General features: G+C 46.1%; 1 protein-coding gene across 1 annotated transcript in view; it reads right to left on the bottom strand.

The window, feature by feature from the left end:
• The window catches only part of Orb2 (cytoplasmic polyadenylation element-binding protein orb2), a 183,531-nt gene that overhangs the window by 151,416 nt on the left and 15,918 nt on the right, over positions 1-16,197 (bottom strand). The window contains exon 2 of the mRNA XM_076309508.1: positions 4,497-4,608. Within this exon, the coding sequence (XP_076165623.1) occupies positions 4,497-4,608 (112 nt within the window). The remainder of the gene's footprint in view (positions 1-4,496; positions 4,609-16,197) is intronic.

Here is a 16,197-nt window from a genome sequence, read left to right as displayed (position 1 = left end):
CTTCGATCGACGTTCGATGTTTCTTCGCGAATTAATTGAAAAACTGAAAGACACGAGAATCGTTCCACGCGCGACCCCCTTGGATTCCCAATCTAGGGAATTTTTCAATTTTTAACAAGTTTGATTATCGTTGACAAAGGAATCACTTGTCAGAGTAGGATATATATTGTAACATGTACGAATGTAGTTTTGGGACTTCTGATAAGAACGGGGGTACGTTTTTCTCTGGTTCTTCTGATCGAAAGTGACGAAGAGAGTAATCACTGTCGGTGCAGATGCGAACGAGACGAACTGTTCCGAGAAAGGACCAATTAGAACATAGCAGAACTATAAACGCATACTTGCGAGCTCATTAGAACTAATAACTGTTTGCTCGTATCTTCTTTTCTCTTGATGTTACACGGTGTATTTGTTGTCATCGATGAAGCTTAACTGTGGAACTATCAAAGAGGGTCTATCAAGTCAACATTTGACTTGTTCCAAATTTTTAAAAATTACTTAATTATTAACAGTGTCTTTCCTAAAATATTCGCGAACAATTGAAACGGACAACTAACGGTACACGTAAATTAACTTGCCCTTTCCCTATCTAATTTCGAAATACCTGTGCAGTCTGGTATACGTGTTAGTGTTACATGATGCATTTGTCATCATCGATGAAGCTTAACTGTGGAACTATCAAAGAGGTAAATTCGACTTGTTCCAAACTATTTAAAATTACTTAATTATTAACGGTGTCTTTCCTACAATATTCGCGAACAATTGAAACGAACAACTAACGGTACACGTAAATTAACTTGCCCTTTCTCTATATAATTTCGAAATACCTGTGCACTCTGGTACAAACAGTAGTACGTTCACCATCGATGATAGTTGTAGTGTTACTAAACCGGAGCTGTTGAGTGGAAAACAAGCGTATCATGTTTCTTTAATTTCCAGGTAAAAGAACAAAGAGAAACGGTCGTGTAGCGAAAGAAATCGCTCGTTGGGATACCTATTGCGTTTGTACAGCACGTGATTCTTTCTACGGATTACCCTTGTTCGTCACTTGCACTGTATAGTCTTTAAAAGGGAGCTTGGGAAGTGACTCATGTCTATTGCGTTGGAATTTGGCAGAGAGATAGATCTGTATATATAGTGAGATTTGGTCGTAATTTTAGCCGTAGACGATCGGCCAATTTTGAGGAAAATGCGTATACAAACTTGGGAAAACCACGTAGTCGGGCGAGAATATAATTGGCATCTTTGTACGATTCTAAAGTATTCGTCCGAAATTCGAATCTAGGGAAGTTTTCAATTTTTAGCAAGTTTAATTATTGTTGACAAAGGAATCAGTAGAATATATATTGTAACATGTACGAATGTAGTTTGAGTAAGATATACATCGTAATATGAATAATATACACACACACACACATGTATTTACTTTGACCGAGAGAATTTCTAGAGACCAATGATAACTGATAATTGAACTTGTTAAAAATAAAAATGGAATACTTTTCTTAAAATTGGCCTATTATCTACGGCTAAAATTACAGTCACGCTTATTGTAAATACAGATTTATCGCTCCGGTAAATTTTATTGCAATCGACGAGGGTCATTTCTTAACCTTGTTGGCTATGATATATATTAAATTTGAAGTACTTGCAACATATATATTAAATTTGAAGTAGTTGCAATATATATATTAAATTTGAAGTACTTGCAATATATATATTAAATTTGAAGTACTTGCAATATATATATTAAATTTGAAGTACTTGCAATATATATATTAAATTTGAAGTACTTGCAATATATATATTAAATTTGAAGTAGTTGCAATATATATATATTAAATTTGAAGTACTTGCAACATATATATTCAATTGGAAGTACAAAAACAAGTGCTGTCTTCGTTCGGAAGAAACGAAACGAAAGAAAAAGTTTCGATTGGATCGAAAAGCACGAAGGTCGAACGAAAGAAAAATGGAAAAATGTATCGCTAAAACGAGTCCAAATTCCAAGTATTTGAGAATAACCAATGAACTGGAAAGAACTAAATAGTCCCTCGATACTCGTGTACGGCCGTGTACGGCACGCCAGACGACACGTAAGAAGAGAGAGACAACGAGGAGAGGCGCTTATCAAAGTAGATTAGTAGATAGTAGATAGCAAAGCGCTCGTAGCGAGGTGTACACTCGAGCAGCCGGGAACGCGACGACGATTCGTGTTTTCGAACGTAAAGAAAAATTTTACACGACGATTTTTAAATCGATGTTCGTTGAAAAATCGCAACATCGGGCCCAACGGGGGACCGCGTAACGACTTCACGCGCGATAAGACCCCTCGAACGATAATTGTACAGCGTGTAGTTCGAACGATACGGTACTGTCGTAAAGGTACGTTTTCACGTGGCGTGTCACTTATGACAAAGTAACCGTCGTTCGATTATTTCTACGGTTATGCGACATTTGTAGCTTCTAGAACGTTTTATAAGAAATTAATTTTAATATCCATTTGTATCGTTCTCGAAACGATAAAATTTGTCGTTGAAATTGAAATTTTCCGAGCAGGGACAATGACCAAAGTCATGGTCGAAAAAATAAGTCGAATCTCGTGTATAAGGAGTGGGGGAAGACAGTATCGGCAAGGTGGGAGAAGTAACGAGTGTTCCTATCGCATAAGTATACCGTTGTACATTATAATTGGTATACCGATACAATAAATACAGTTGTAGTTAGGTATACCTGGAATGTTGATACAATAAGTACACCCGTTACTTCTCACACTCCACTCTACAGTGCTTCGTTACCTTTTACACACGAAATTTAGTTAATTGATATATCAAGCATAAAATATAATGGTATACTTAAGTACGATACAATAAGTACACCCGTTACTTCTCACACTCCACCCTACGGTGCTTCGTTACCTTTTACACACGAAATTCAGCTAATTGGTGTATCAAGCATAAAATATAACGGTACACCTAAGTACGATACAATAGGAACACACGTTACTTCCCCCACTCCGCTGCACGGTGTTCCCCCCACTCCGCTACACGGAGTTCCCCGCACTCCGTCGCACGAGTGTTCCCCCCACTCCGTCGCACGGTGCTCCCCCACTCTCTAGACACGGTACTCGGTTTATCTTTCTGGTCGCCGCAGTCCTAAAAACAACACTACCGCGTTGTCGCAATATTGGATTCGCTGTCGCAACACCGGCCACCTTCGTACAGTGTCGCGACGATTAGAGTCGCGCTTCGCGTGTAAACGCACCTTAAAACCCAGCGTATCGACTCGCGTTGTCGACGAAAGATCCTCGGCCGCGATTTCAAGCCTCGATGCGTAAATCTTTCGGCTCTGTCGGTCGAACGTAATCCCTTCCCGCGAGTCACGTCGTTGAAAGTTAACACTAGATTTATCAACCGGTTCAAATTACTTCCAGCTGCTTTTGCAAAGAGATTTACTTTAAATCGCATATTTTTAAAAGACGTTACCACTTTTTGTATTCTTTGGGTATAATCAATTTCACGAGTTCCTTTTTGCTTCATCGATTTTCCTGAGATATAGACGAGGAATACCTTAATATATCGAAATTTATCTTTATATCTAATATATTGAAATTTATCTTTATATCTAATATATTGAAATTTATCTTTCTATTTTAATATACAAAAATCTATCTTTATATTTTAATGTACCGAAATTTATCTTTCCATCTTAATATACTGAAATTTATCTTTCCATCTTAATATACTGAAATTTATCTTTCTATCTTAATATATAAAAATCTATCTTCTTTATCTTAATATACAAAAATCTATCTTTCTATCTTAATATACAAAAATCTATCTTTCTATCTTAATATACAAAAATATATCTTTCTATTTTAAAATATAAAAATCTATCTTTGTATCTTAGTATATAAAAATCTATCTTTGTATCTTAATGTACAGAAATCTATCTTTCTATCTTAATATACCGAAATCTATCTTTGTATCTTAATATACAAAAATCTATCTTTGCATCTTAATTTACCGAAATCTATCTTTGTATCTTAATATACCGAAATCTATCTTTGTATCTTAATATATAAAACTACTATCTTTGTGTCTCAATGTACCGAAATCTATCCTTCTATCTTAACGTACCGAAATCCATCCATCACCGTCGTTAATTCTAGCGTTAATCTCGCGATTCGCGGAACCACCCCGCTTAAAGACGCTCGGTAACGCGAAAATAGCCTTCCTCGTTCGCGGCGAAGGGTCTCGGGGCGATAGGAAAAATTCGCCGAACGCGCGAGACATTCCTGACCGCTGTAAGCTGCCAAACGAGCGAACGCGCATCCTCGGACGTGGATCCGAGAGATTCTTCGAATTTTGCAATTCCGAAGCGTCGACGACGCGACACGTACGAGGCTTATTGCCCCGCCTACTGATTCGTCGAATTGGCCGCTGTACCGTGCCTCGTTTCCAAGGTACACTACACGGTAATACAGAAGCGTGTCTTACCTTTCACGTGTTCCGGGGTATCCGCGGCGCCGGTTCGCATGATGTCGTTCAAATAATGCTCCAGGGTCCTCATACTGTCCAACGGTGAGTTTCCATTGGCCGTCATACGATCCTGCAACGATAAATAAATTTCGATTAGGGTTTAGCCGCGTACGGGAGATTCTGTGCGGAATGTTCGAAAACTTTCGATTCAATTGTCCCAAAGCGACGTATTCTCGGGAACAATATTAAATAGGAAAGTTTCTCGGTTTCAAGAGAGAGATATAACTGTTTCGTTCATTTTTTTATTCGTAGAAAGCTTTCGAAGTTGCTCGAAGTATAGGTTTGTGTTTCAAAACGAGAACATACTTTTCTATAGGATATTTCTTTATCAGATTTTGTCTCCAAAGGCTATTTTACAAAGCAACGAGTCGTTCTGGATGTGTGATGAGCGATTTCTCGCGCAGTGAAAAAGTCACGTAAAAATGTGCAATCGTTACCGATTCGTCATCGTTCGGTTCAACGAGTATGGCCACCAAGATTTGGCAACATCTGTTTTACACATTCCGTAGATGTACTTAGGCGTAAGACATCGCACGAGAGGACGTTATGTGTCTTCGGTGTTTAAAATAACTAGAGAATCATCTACTCGAATACTGTCCGTGGTCTCGAACGTCTGACCAGCAGTGTACACACTATTCAAATAGACGAGGTGGTAGTATGCTCCCCCGCTGCTAAGTTGGTCCCCTCGTGATTTTTATATTTGTAACAAAGACGTCTGGCGACGAACTGTGTCACTTCTATTGACTGCGTAAATAACAAAACGCGTACGTACTGGGTCGAGTATAGTTGTCGTTGGTAATAATATTTTTTCAATAGTGGTATTGAAAATCGACAATATTCGTTAGATCAAGATAGTGATGATTTCAAGTTTTGATGATTTCAAGTTTTGATAAAAGGTAGGTAGAATTGATATATTTGTAAGTCGGTTTCGTCTTTTATATTTTCGAATGCAAAGTTTCTAGAATTATGTGGCTCGATATATTGCTCCTCCGCGTAGTGAAGTCAGAAATAAACGAAGAGTGCCAGTCTCGAAACTCGCCTTCCGACATTTCGGTCATCGTGATTACTCGCGGACCTCTTGATCGAACCGATAACGCAATATGCGTAACTTTGTGGCACAAACGACGTGTACAAACGATATTTTGCGAAACAACGCGACGAAACATTGACGAAATGCCTCGTTCGCGAATTACGGGCACAAAGTGCACATTATGCGAGAAAGGGGAACGCGTGTGCAATTTTTATTTATAAAACGAACACTCGGCTCGTCGATTCGCTCTCGATACGAAGAATTATTTTTTGCAATATTTTTTAGAGACAACATGTATTATTATTGCTTTCGTAAAAGTCGATGAAACGAATTACTTTCGTAACGAGCGTTAATATCAATTCAATCGTTTTTTTTTTATCGTTTTCGATCTCCGATGTTACCGAGAAATTATTTTTTATCATTTTTCTTAGAAGCTTATATTATGATTGTTTTCGTAAAAGTTCTCGAAATCAATTATTTTTGCAAAGCGTTAAATTCGATTCGATCGTTTTATTGGGTTGTTCGGAAAGTAATTTCGTTTATTTTTCTTTTTGTGAAAATGAAACACGATTTTTCATTTTATTAAATTGTATATTCTCCATTTTGGAAAAGGAAATGACTTTCCGGACAATCCGATACTTTCGCTTCCATCTTTTGTCGCGTGCGATAGAATCGGTTTATCTACGCTTTAAACAAAAGTTTATAGCAATTTGAATAACGTATACAGACTTTACGAAGGTATATCAAACCGAAGGGCCGTATTATCGCCCTTTAACTACGCATTGGATCGTGGACGATTGAAAAGAAGTACACTGTAACTGTGTTTCGAGTAGTCCCTGGAGTTCAACGAACGCAAAAAGCTGCTTTTTTCAAAATACGAGTTAGAAATGTTGTTACATATTCTCGATCCACGAGAGAAACGTAATCTCTGTGTTTCCCGCTGACGAAGAACACTGAACAACCGCGATGGTACACGAAACGATAAAAACCCTTTCGTGCCGTGCTAATCAACGCTCTTTCCACACGGAATTTCTTTTTCTCGCGGAAAGAACGCTAGCTCGTAACTAGCTATCGCGCGATGCAAATCGACCCATTAATTTCAAACAATTTACAGTTGGAGAAGCTAAAAAAAAACGACCTTCCGCATCCCGAGGAACGTACTATCGCGCGTAAGAGGAATGTGGACAATGTTGAGCAATTTTTGCTCACTAAGTGACTCTGGTCGATTACGATCGAATTTGACAAAGCGATAGATCCGTATCTACCTCAAGCGTAAAAACAAAATGGAATACGTGATTTTAGATGTAAATGATTGCTCAATTTTGAGAAAAGTATATACAAAAATTAGGGAAATACAGACAGACGAGTACGTCTGTGCTGGCTTTCGGAAATCTTTCAATTGTCCATTTTCTTTTGACAAGTTTTGTCACTATTGGTAAAAGATTCTCTCATCGGAGCAAAGATACACATTATACACAATTTACAATACAAGTGTTACGATACAACATTTTTAATAATATACAAACTAGCCGCTATGCCATCGCGGCGACCTCTGGTGTCCATTGTTTTATCTCATGGGCATATCCGACTGGTTCTTTCCAAATTTTTATTGGCTTGTTTGGAAAGTGATTTCGTTTTTCAAAATGGAGAATACATAATTCAATAAAACGTTTATACACTCTAACAAAAAAAAAACGAAATTACTTTCCGAACAACCTATTAAATTCCGAAAAACAATGTTACGAATACGTTCTATTGACATTCTTTAATTTTCAAGTCAAGAATTAAAGAAAATGTTCTACGCGTTGAAATTAAGTATTGGATTATTCGGAAAGTCATTTCATTTTCCAAAGTGGAGAATATATAATTCAATAAAACATTTATACGCTCTAAAAAAATCGTGTTTCATTTTCCTCCAAAAAAAAAATGAAACGACTTTTCGAACAACCCAATATATTCACTCTACGCGACCACCTACGTCTAAAATTACATCCACGTTTATCCAAGATACGGATCCATCGATCTGCTAAATTTCATCGCGATCGGTGAGGATCACTCCCGAAGCTCCCTTCGCGGTTCTTTCGAAGGTCGATAAAAACGTCCGATTCGCAATCTCTTCCAGAGACGAAGTTCTCGGTTCCGTTCGCTACATGGAACGAACCAATCCCTTGAACAACGTCGTTCTCGTTACCCACAAGCTCCGCGTTGGTAGCGAATTTTAATCTTTCATCGTGTCGACTATCGCGCGCCATCGAAACGATCCTTTCCGGCCGAAAAAAGCTTTTCGAGGAGGAACGGTCGGCTCGATGGAGTCGCTACTTGGCCGGCAGCGACGTCGCGCGAGACCGTCCATATTAGGTGGACGAGGACACGAACGCGACAGAGACGACAAAGACAGGGGTACGAGGGGGCTGGAAAAGGGTCGAGAAGCGAGAATTTGGCACGGAGAATGGTAAAAATGGCAGAAGAGCGGCAACCAGCGGAACGCTGGACCGCTCGAGACTATCCGTAGCTAGCGAGAGATGTTACGTAAGTTGGGTCGCGGTGTTCGTAACTTGTGTTCGTAACTATGTTCGTAACTAGTGTATGTAACTATGTTCGACCATCACTTCTCTCGTTCGATGGAAACGAACGTTACGCGTTTACACGATTCGAAAACAATTGAAAGGACGATTGACTCGCCAACTCGAAACGATCCGTAGCTAGCGAGAGATGTTACGTAAGTTGGGTCGCGGTGTTCGTAACTTGTGTTCGAAACTAGTGTTCGTAACTCTGTTCAACCATCACATTTTTCGTTCGATGGAAACGAATGTTACGAGCTTAGACGATTCGAAAACAATCGAAGGGACGATTGACTCGTCAGCCCGAGACGATCCATAGCTAGCGAGAGTCGTTACGTCAATCGGGTCGCGGTGTTCGTAACTTGTGTTCGTAACTAGTATTCGTAACTAGTGTTCGTAACTATGTTCGACTATCACTTCTCTCGTTTGATGGAAACGAACGTTACGAGCTTACACGATTCGAAAACAATCGAAAGGACGATTGACTCGAGACGATCCATAGCTAGCGAGAACCGTTACGTGAGTCGGGTCGCGGTGTTCGTAACTATGTTCGTAACTAGTGTTGGTAACTATGTTCGACTATCACTTCTCTCGTTTGATGGAAACGAACGTTACGAACTTACACGATTCGAAAACAATCGAAGGGATGATTGACTCGTCAGCTCGAGACGATCCGTAGCAAGAAAGAGTCGTTACGTGAGTCGGGTCGCGATGTTCGTAACTTGTGTTCGTAACTAGTGTTCGTAACTATGTTCGACTATGACTTTTCTCGTTCGATGGAAACGAACGTTACTCGCTTACACGATTCGAAAACAATCGAAAGGACGATTGACTCGAGACGATCCATAGCTAGCGAGAACCGTTACGTGAGTCGGGTCGCGGTGTTCGTAACTATGTTCGTAACTAGTGTTGGTAACTATGTTCGACTATCACTTCTCTCGTTTGATGGAAACGAACGTTACGAGCTTACACGATTCGAAAACAATCGAAGGGACGATTGACTCGTCAGCTCGAGACGATCCGTAGCAAGAAAGAGTCGTTACGTGAGTCGGGTCGCGATGTTCGTAACTTGTGTTCGTAACTAGTGTTCGTAACTATGTTCGACTATGACTTTTCTCGTTCGATGGAAACGAACGTTACTCGCTTACACGATTCGAAAACAATCGAAAGGACGATTGACTCGAGACGATCCATAGCTAGCGAGAACCGTTACGTGAGTCGGGTCGCGGTGTTCGTAACTATGTTCGTAACTAGTGTTGGTAACTATGTTCGACTATCACTTCTCTCGTTTGATGGAAACGAACGTTACGAGCTTACACGATTCGAAAACAATCGAAGGGACGATTGACTCGTCAGCTCGAGACGATCCGTAGCAAGAAAGAGTCGTTACGTGAGTCGGGTCGCGATGTTCGTAACTTGTGTTCGTAACTAGTGTTCGTAACTATGTTCGACCATCACTTTTCTCGTTCGATGGAAACGAACGTTACGCATTTATACGATTCGAAAACAATCGAAGGGACGATTGACTCGAGACGATCCATAACTAGCGAGAGCCGTTACGTGAGTCGGGTCGCGGTGTTCGTAACTATGTTCGAGCATCACTTTTCTCGTTCGATGGAAACGAACGTTACTCGCTTACACGATTCGAAAACAATCGAAGGGAGAAGATCGATCGCGTAACCTCGCCCGTGTACGGTCGTTGTCGCGCGAAAATTAACCAACGAGGAAGCGAGTAACTCGTCCGAGCGACGCATTCGCAACGTACGAGTTTACGCGTCGGCTCTATCGATCTAGCTTCCGTGTACAGGGTGTTCGAGAGAGAGAGAGAGAGAGAGAGAGAGAGAGAGCTACTTCCGCGTCGCCTCTTCCCAGAAACCGAAACTCCGTTGAAACGGTGCGCTTCTCGGTGGATGCGCGTTCTTTCTTTTCACGGCGTTATTTATCCAACGAAGAACTGGAAACACGGAGAGCGAGTCGGACAAGAACGACGGGGACGCGCGACGGTTAACGAGGCGGAAACCGCGACAGTTAGCGAGGGATTACCGTACTTTGTCCGATTTTCCTCGTTCCCTCGAGGAAGAGAAATGCGCGTCGCGGGTAGAATTTAACGGGTCCATTCGGTGAAACGAATAGAGCCCGATGGTTCTTCGTCGGTGACCGATTAAGAAGAACGATCCACGCGACGTAGAACGATCGTTCTCGGTAAGGATACGTTCTAAATGGAACGCGACGAAATCTGTTTCTACTCGAACAGATATTGTTTGTACACTTACGATTAATCAGTATTCTTTCTTTCTATTCTAAAAAGTTTACCACCGTTGGTAAATACTATGATAAAACCGTTGGTTGCTGAAAAACGTCGAGTGGAATAAATGTACAAAGATTGAAATTCATCCGTTACTAGAAAATAACATTTTACTCCTTCTCCCGTTTCTCGTCCCCATCAAACTCCTTTTCCCGTTTCTCGTCCATCGATACACGATTTTGGTATCTTTCCATCCGTTCGTTTCGCAAAATCGATCGATCGTGCGATTCGAGAATCGGTAATTCTGCGAAATTACTCGTTTAGTTTACGCCGGTCTGAACGCGAGCTGGATTACCCCCTGTTTCGTTCTCGTTGCGTTGTATTCGTCGCTGCGCGAGACTGGGCCGTAACGCGGCGGCCCGAAGAAGGACGAGGGGACGTTCTCGATCTCCCGAACGTCTCCGACCGATCGGCCGACCGTGCATCGTCCTTTACTACTCGCGACGGTTCACGAGCGCCGCGAGACAACGACGAGCGGTCCATCGTCGAAAAACCGTGCGCAGCGCGACACGACGATCGACGAGAACGCCTCGAGAACAATCGACGCGGAGAGTTGGCGCGTCTCGAGCACCGCGAGGCTCGCCACGACCTATCGTTCGAGGCGAAACGAAACGACCGTGACACTTATTCCACGGCGAACGGGCGAGGACAAGAAACAAGGACGTCGAAACGCTCCTACGAGGAACAAGAGAGAGAGGGTGGACGAAAGAGGCGGAGAAGGACGGATCGAAAAAGGAAAGGAAAAAGAAAAAAAAGAGAAAAATACGAAAGAACGCGCGCGCGTAGATACGCGCGACCGCTCGGCTCGATGTCGGATAATCCTCCCCGTCTTTCTCGCAGCGAGCAGCAAGCGGGCGGAGGTGTAAAAGGTACGGAGCCCCACCTTCTTCGTTTTCGCGTCTTCTTCGTGCCGCTCGCAACCCCTAGGCGTTGTTCTCTTTCCACCCTCGTGCGCCGAGCACGGACTCTCTAACCCCTTCTATTCCAACCCACTTCCCCCACCCGCGCCGGTTACACGGAAACCGTAACGCGCAGGCGCGACACCCACACCGTCGCGCAGTCTCCTCGCACACGCCGCCAACGGCCTAGCCTATTTCCGCGTAGGAGCGTGTCCGTGCGCGAGCTCGAGCACGAGGCAACGATTTCCCCCTCCCGCTTACCCGCTGCGTCGCTCTGTTTCCGTCTAGCTGGAGGCACGCTAGAAAATCAATATAGGCAAACCAGGAAGCAGCGGCAGGGCGTCGACAGCAACCTCCGTGCAGGCTCCATCGCGGTATCAAACCCCCTACTCTGCCCACCTACCTAGTATCGTCGTTTATATTTCTATTTCGTCTCGGATCGCTTTAACAATTCTACGCCATCGCGGGTTTATCCCGTCGCGCCCTCGACTCGCGAGATATCGTTTCGCGCGGGTCTCGAGAAACGAGCGACTACCCGTTCACCCCCCTCCCCTGCACCGTCCCCAGTCATCGGTTCCGTGGGTCCCTGCGATCTTATTCTCGGTTCGCTCGCGTTCGTTCCGTTTCCCTCGCGTCGCGTTCGTTTCGTTCGGAACAACGAGGAGCCGGATTATCGCATTTTCGAGCCGCGACAGCTTCGTCGACTCGCCTCACCGACACCTTCGGCCAAGCGGTTGCCACTCCTCCCGGAGGAGGTCACTGCGCAAATTTCACCCGAGGTGGGGGTGCACCGAGGGGATCTCGGAAAAGTGGAAGGGTGTGCACGTACATCGGGTGATGCGGAAGAAGCGGCGAAGGAAACGCTCGCACTTGCACGAGCACAGACGCGCTCGCTCGCACGCGCGCGCGCGTGCACCGACGGTGTACGGTATCCGAGCCGCGAAAATAAATCATTTCGCGTCGTTAACGGAAAAAATCAATGTTACCGCGAAACGCGTAATCGGAGTTGCGTGGTGATTTCGATCGATGGGATCGTACGACTCGGACTTTTCTTTTTCCTTTTTCTCCTTATCTCGACCATCGAGACGAGAAAACCGAAAGAGAAAAAAAGAAAGAAACGAATATCGTCCTAGAGAATCCTTCGCGCGGTCATGCGGGAATTTCTCGCGTACGAGTAGGATACGCGGCGACGGTTGTCGGCCGCGGTGACCCCAGGATTCTGCGCTATACGCTCGCAAAGCATGTGCCCGCAACGGGATTGGCCCAGTTCCAAAGTTTGCAGCTCGTAAAAAGCAACGGCATCCTTCGAGCGAGCGTGCAACGGCACGGTTCCTTTGACCGAATTCGATAACCGTGTTCGAATTACGGATAGAACGGGACGTCGCGCGTACGCGCGTTTTTCGAGAAACGCTGTATACTTTATTTTTCCAGAGAGAGAGAGAGGGGGAAAAAAGACACGCGAGGGAGGACGGGTACGATCTCCGAGGCGGAAGTTTCCCCGAAACGGAAGAAAAGGGACGAGACAAGACGAGGGTCCGTGAAAGGGGTTCTCGAGCCGCTCTACCGGGCATCTTTCGGCTCCTCCGTTTTCGCGGATCGGTCTAGACCGTTTCTCGCAACACCGTGCGTTGTTCTACGCGTGTTTTTGTCCTCCTCGAGTCCCTTTATCACGCGACGCGACGCGTCGCGACGCGCCAGACACGCACAATCCACCTCGCACCCCATTTACCTCGGGCGAAGTGCGTCGTCTACCCGTTTTCCTTCGAGCGCGAAAACCCGGCCAAGACGCGATTCTTCTCCACCGTTCTCGAACACGAGCTACCGTGTATCCTTTCTTTCGTTTCGGCTCGGGGCCCGGTCGAGCGAACACATCCACGCGGTCCAGACGCGATTCTCCTCTCCCGGTTTCGAAAAACACGCTCGCGTTTCGCTTTATTCCCTTTACGTCCGCGTACCTTCGCGGGATCGAGCGAGTACGTTCCGAGCGCGGTCGAGACGCGATTTTCTTTCCCCGTTTCGAAAAAAACGCTCGTGCCTTTCTTTGTGCGTTGCACGCGCTCTCGAGCGGTAGTCGAGCGAAAATTTCCACGCGATTCTCCTACCTCGGTTTCGAAAAAACGTTCGCGCTTCTCTCTCTCTCGATGCAATTGAAAATTTACACGCGGTCGAGACTCAATTTTCTTTCTTTCATATTTCGTGAGAAGAATTGTCCCGTACTTCTTTTTCCGACAAAGTTTGAACGTTTCGAGCGGTTACGACGCGATTCTTCCCCGATTTCGAAAAGATTCTCGTATATTTCTTTTTCGATGGTGTGTAAAATTTTCACGCGCGGTCGATGGTGCAATTCTCCACCCAATTTCCAAAAGAAAGAGCTTCTATTTCGTCTTTTCTCTTTTAGTCCAAGCGATTGAGACGCAATTCTCTACCCAATTTCCAAAAAAAAAGCTTCTACCCTGTCTTCCCTCTTCTGGTCCACGCTCTCGAAAATTTCCAAGCGATTGAGACGCAATTCTCTGCCCAATTTCCAAAAAAAGCTTCCATTTCGTCTTCCCTCGCGAAAAACCCACTTTCTTTCTCTCCCTTGGTCCGAGCTCTCGAGGGATCGAACGGGAGCATTCCACGCGAACGAGACCCTCTTCTTTCCCAGTCTCGAAAAAAAACTTATTACCCCCGTTGTCCACGCTCTCGAGCGTTCGTAAGAAAGTTTCTACGCAGCTCGTTCGCTGATCTTTTCTATCCGTGTTGTCGGTGACGGTTCCCGAACGACGAGCGTCGAGTGAACGTTTCCACGCGCTGGTTCGTGCCCGATGTTGCACGGCGAGGCCGTATCGTCGCAAGATCGGGAATTCGGGGCGCAGCGCGTAGCGAGGATTCCCAGTCAGCTGGAAACGCCACGGCGGTCTCCTCCGCAACGGGTGAATTCGGCGTGGCGAACCCCCGGCGGAGGTTCGTTCGCGGAATCGAAAGGCGGTCGAGGCGGAACGGACGCGGTTTCGAGCGGACGAATCGTCGCGCGGGGCGAACCCGCGAGGGTGTGGAGAGAGCCGGGACGATGCGGCGCGGAGTAACCTGGATCCCGAGGCGTGTGCGGAAGAAACGATTCCAGCCGGCTAGCGTCGAACTGGGTCACCGTCGGTGGAGGCACGGTGCCGGGGCCGAGGGCGACGGCGAGGGCGAGGGCGAGGGCGAGGGCGAGGGCGAGGGCGAGGGCGAGGGCGAGGGCGAGGGCGAGAGCGAGAGCTAGGGCGAGAGCGAGGGAGGAGTGGAGTGGGGGGAACGCGGAGGGTCGAAGCGGCGCAGAGAGCGGCGAGGGGTGGGGGTAGCGGCGCTGCCGGCGAAACGGGAGGGGAGGGGGAACCGCTCCCGTCGCCCCGCGCAACCGTCCTCCTCCCTTTTTCGCCCCCGTTTTTCCCGCTATCGTCGTAAAATATCGTATCCTCGGGAATATTTCCAGTAACTGCGAGTAGGCGAGCGTGAACCGTCAACGACGGTGCTCGCGTTTCGTCCAAGGTTACGACGAGGGACGCGCAAACGTTTCGATCGCACCGTGCACGGTGGCCACCGTGTGTTGGTTCGCGCGCGAACGAGCTTACGAAAAACAAAGATCGATGCCGGCGATGTCCACTGTCCAACGTCGGAGAGCGGAAGAACCGTCGTGTTCGTTCGTTCGTTCGTTCGTTCGTTCGTTGGTCGAGTCACGCGCGGCTCGACGTGCTCTCGCCCGTTTCGCCGGAAGCGCGTCGCGCTCGATAACGGAGCGGTCCGCGCGACTCGAAATTCGTTCTCTCTCCTATCTCGGAAGCTTCGTAGCTTCTAGGAGCGACGAGTTATCGACTTTCCCCCGTTACGAAAAACGCTCGCTCGGGGAAACGGTGAATCGCGTTAGCCCGGATTAACCGGGCCGGATCGGTGCGCATGCCATTGATCTTGTTACGAGTTTTAAGCGAATTACGGCCGACCCTACGCGCTCTCCTCGCGTTCCACGACAGGTTACGAAAGGCAACCGTCTTTGGTTTTTCACCGCCAAACCCCTGCACGGTCCGGGACGGCTCGACCGCGGAGATTTCGCGAATCTTGGACCACGGGTGGAGAACACGGGCGCGCGTAATTGGCAGCGACGCCGCGGAGGAAAAATCTATATCGCGGGGGAAACTGGACCGACCTATAAACCTCGCACACCGGGTCACTCCGCACCGGGAGCGCCGCGGCGCAGACCCCGATTCGACGTAGGAATTCGTTGAAAAATGTTTCTCCCCCCCTCCCTTCTACTCCACCTCGTTCACCCCCCACCACCGACTCGCGAGAATCGCCTAGCTCCGTGACGCAACGAGATCCACGCTCGGATCGCGGAGGCACGCGCCTCGCGACGCCTATTCTCTCGGATCGGTGCCTGTTTCAAGGACGAATTATACACGCGGTGCAATTAACGCTTCGGACCTCGCGCCTCGAACGCGTCGTTTTTCGTACGCGCGAGCACTCGATCGCGATCACAACCCCGCGCGTTCGTCGAAGCGGTACGATTATCGGTACGCGTTCTTATTATTTTTAACGCCTACTACTTTTTTTTTCTTCTTTTTTTTTTTACCACGCAGCGCCCCTCGTATACGTTACGCGGCTATCGTTAATCGTCTTTTATCAATTTTCTCGCGCCTGGTATCGCACGCTTTCGAACGCCAGATGCCGCTCCGCCTACATTTTTCGATACACGGGAACGACTATCGCCTCGTATCGGGACCGTTTCCGATCGTCTAGGGTCGAATTTACAATACGCGGATCTCGCGCGGCCTCGTACGAGATCCGCTGGAAAGTGGAAATAGAGAGAGAGATAGCGATTGATAGATAGATAGATAGACAGATATATAGA

This window comes from Ptiloglossa arizonensis, chromosome 1 (assembly GCF_051014685.1).
Source record: "Ptiloglossa arizonensis isolate GNS036 chromosome 1, iyPtiAriz1_principal, whole genome shotgun sequence".
Classification (NCBI taxonomy): domain Eukaryota; kingdom Metazoa; phylum Arthropoda; class Insecta; order Hymenoptera; family Colletidae; genus Ptiloglossa; species Ptiloglossa arizonensis.
Note: the sequence above shows the minus strand (reverse complement) of the source record. Positions and strands in the feature narration are given on the sequence as shown.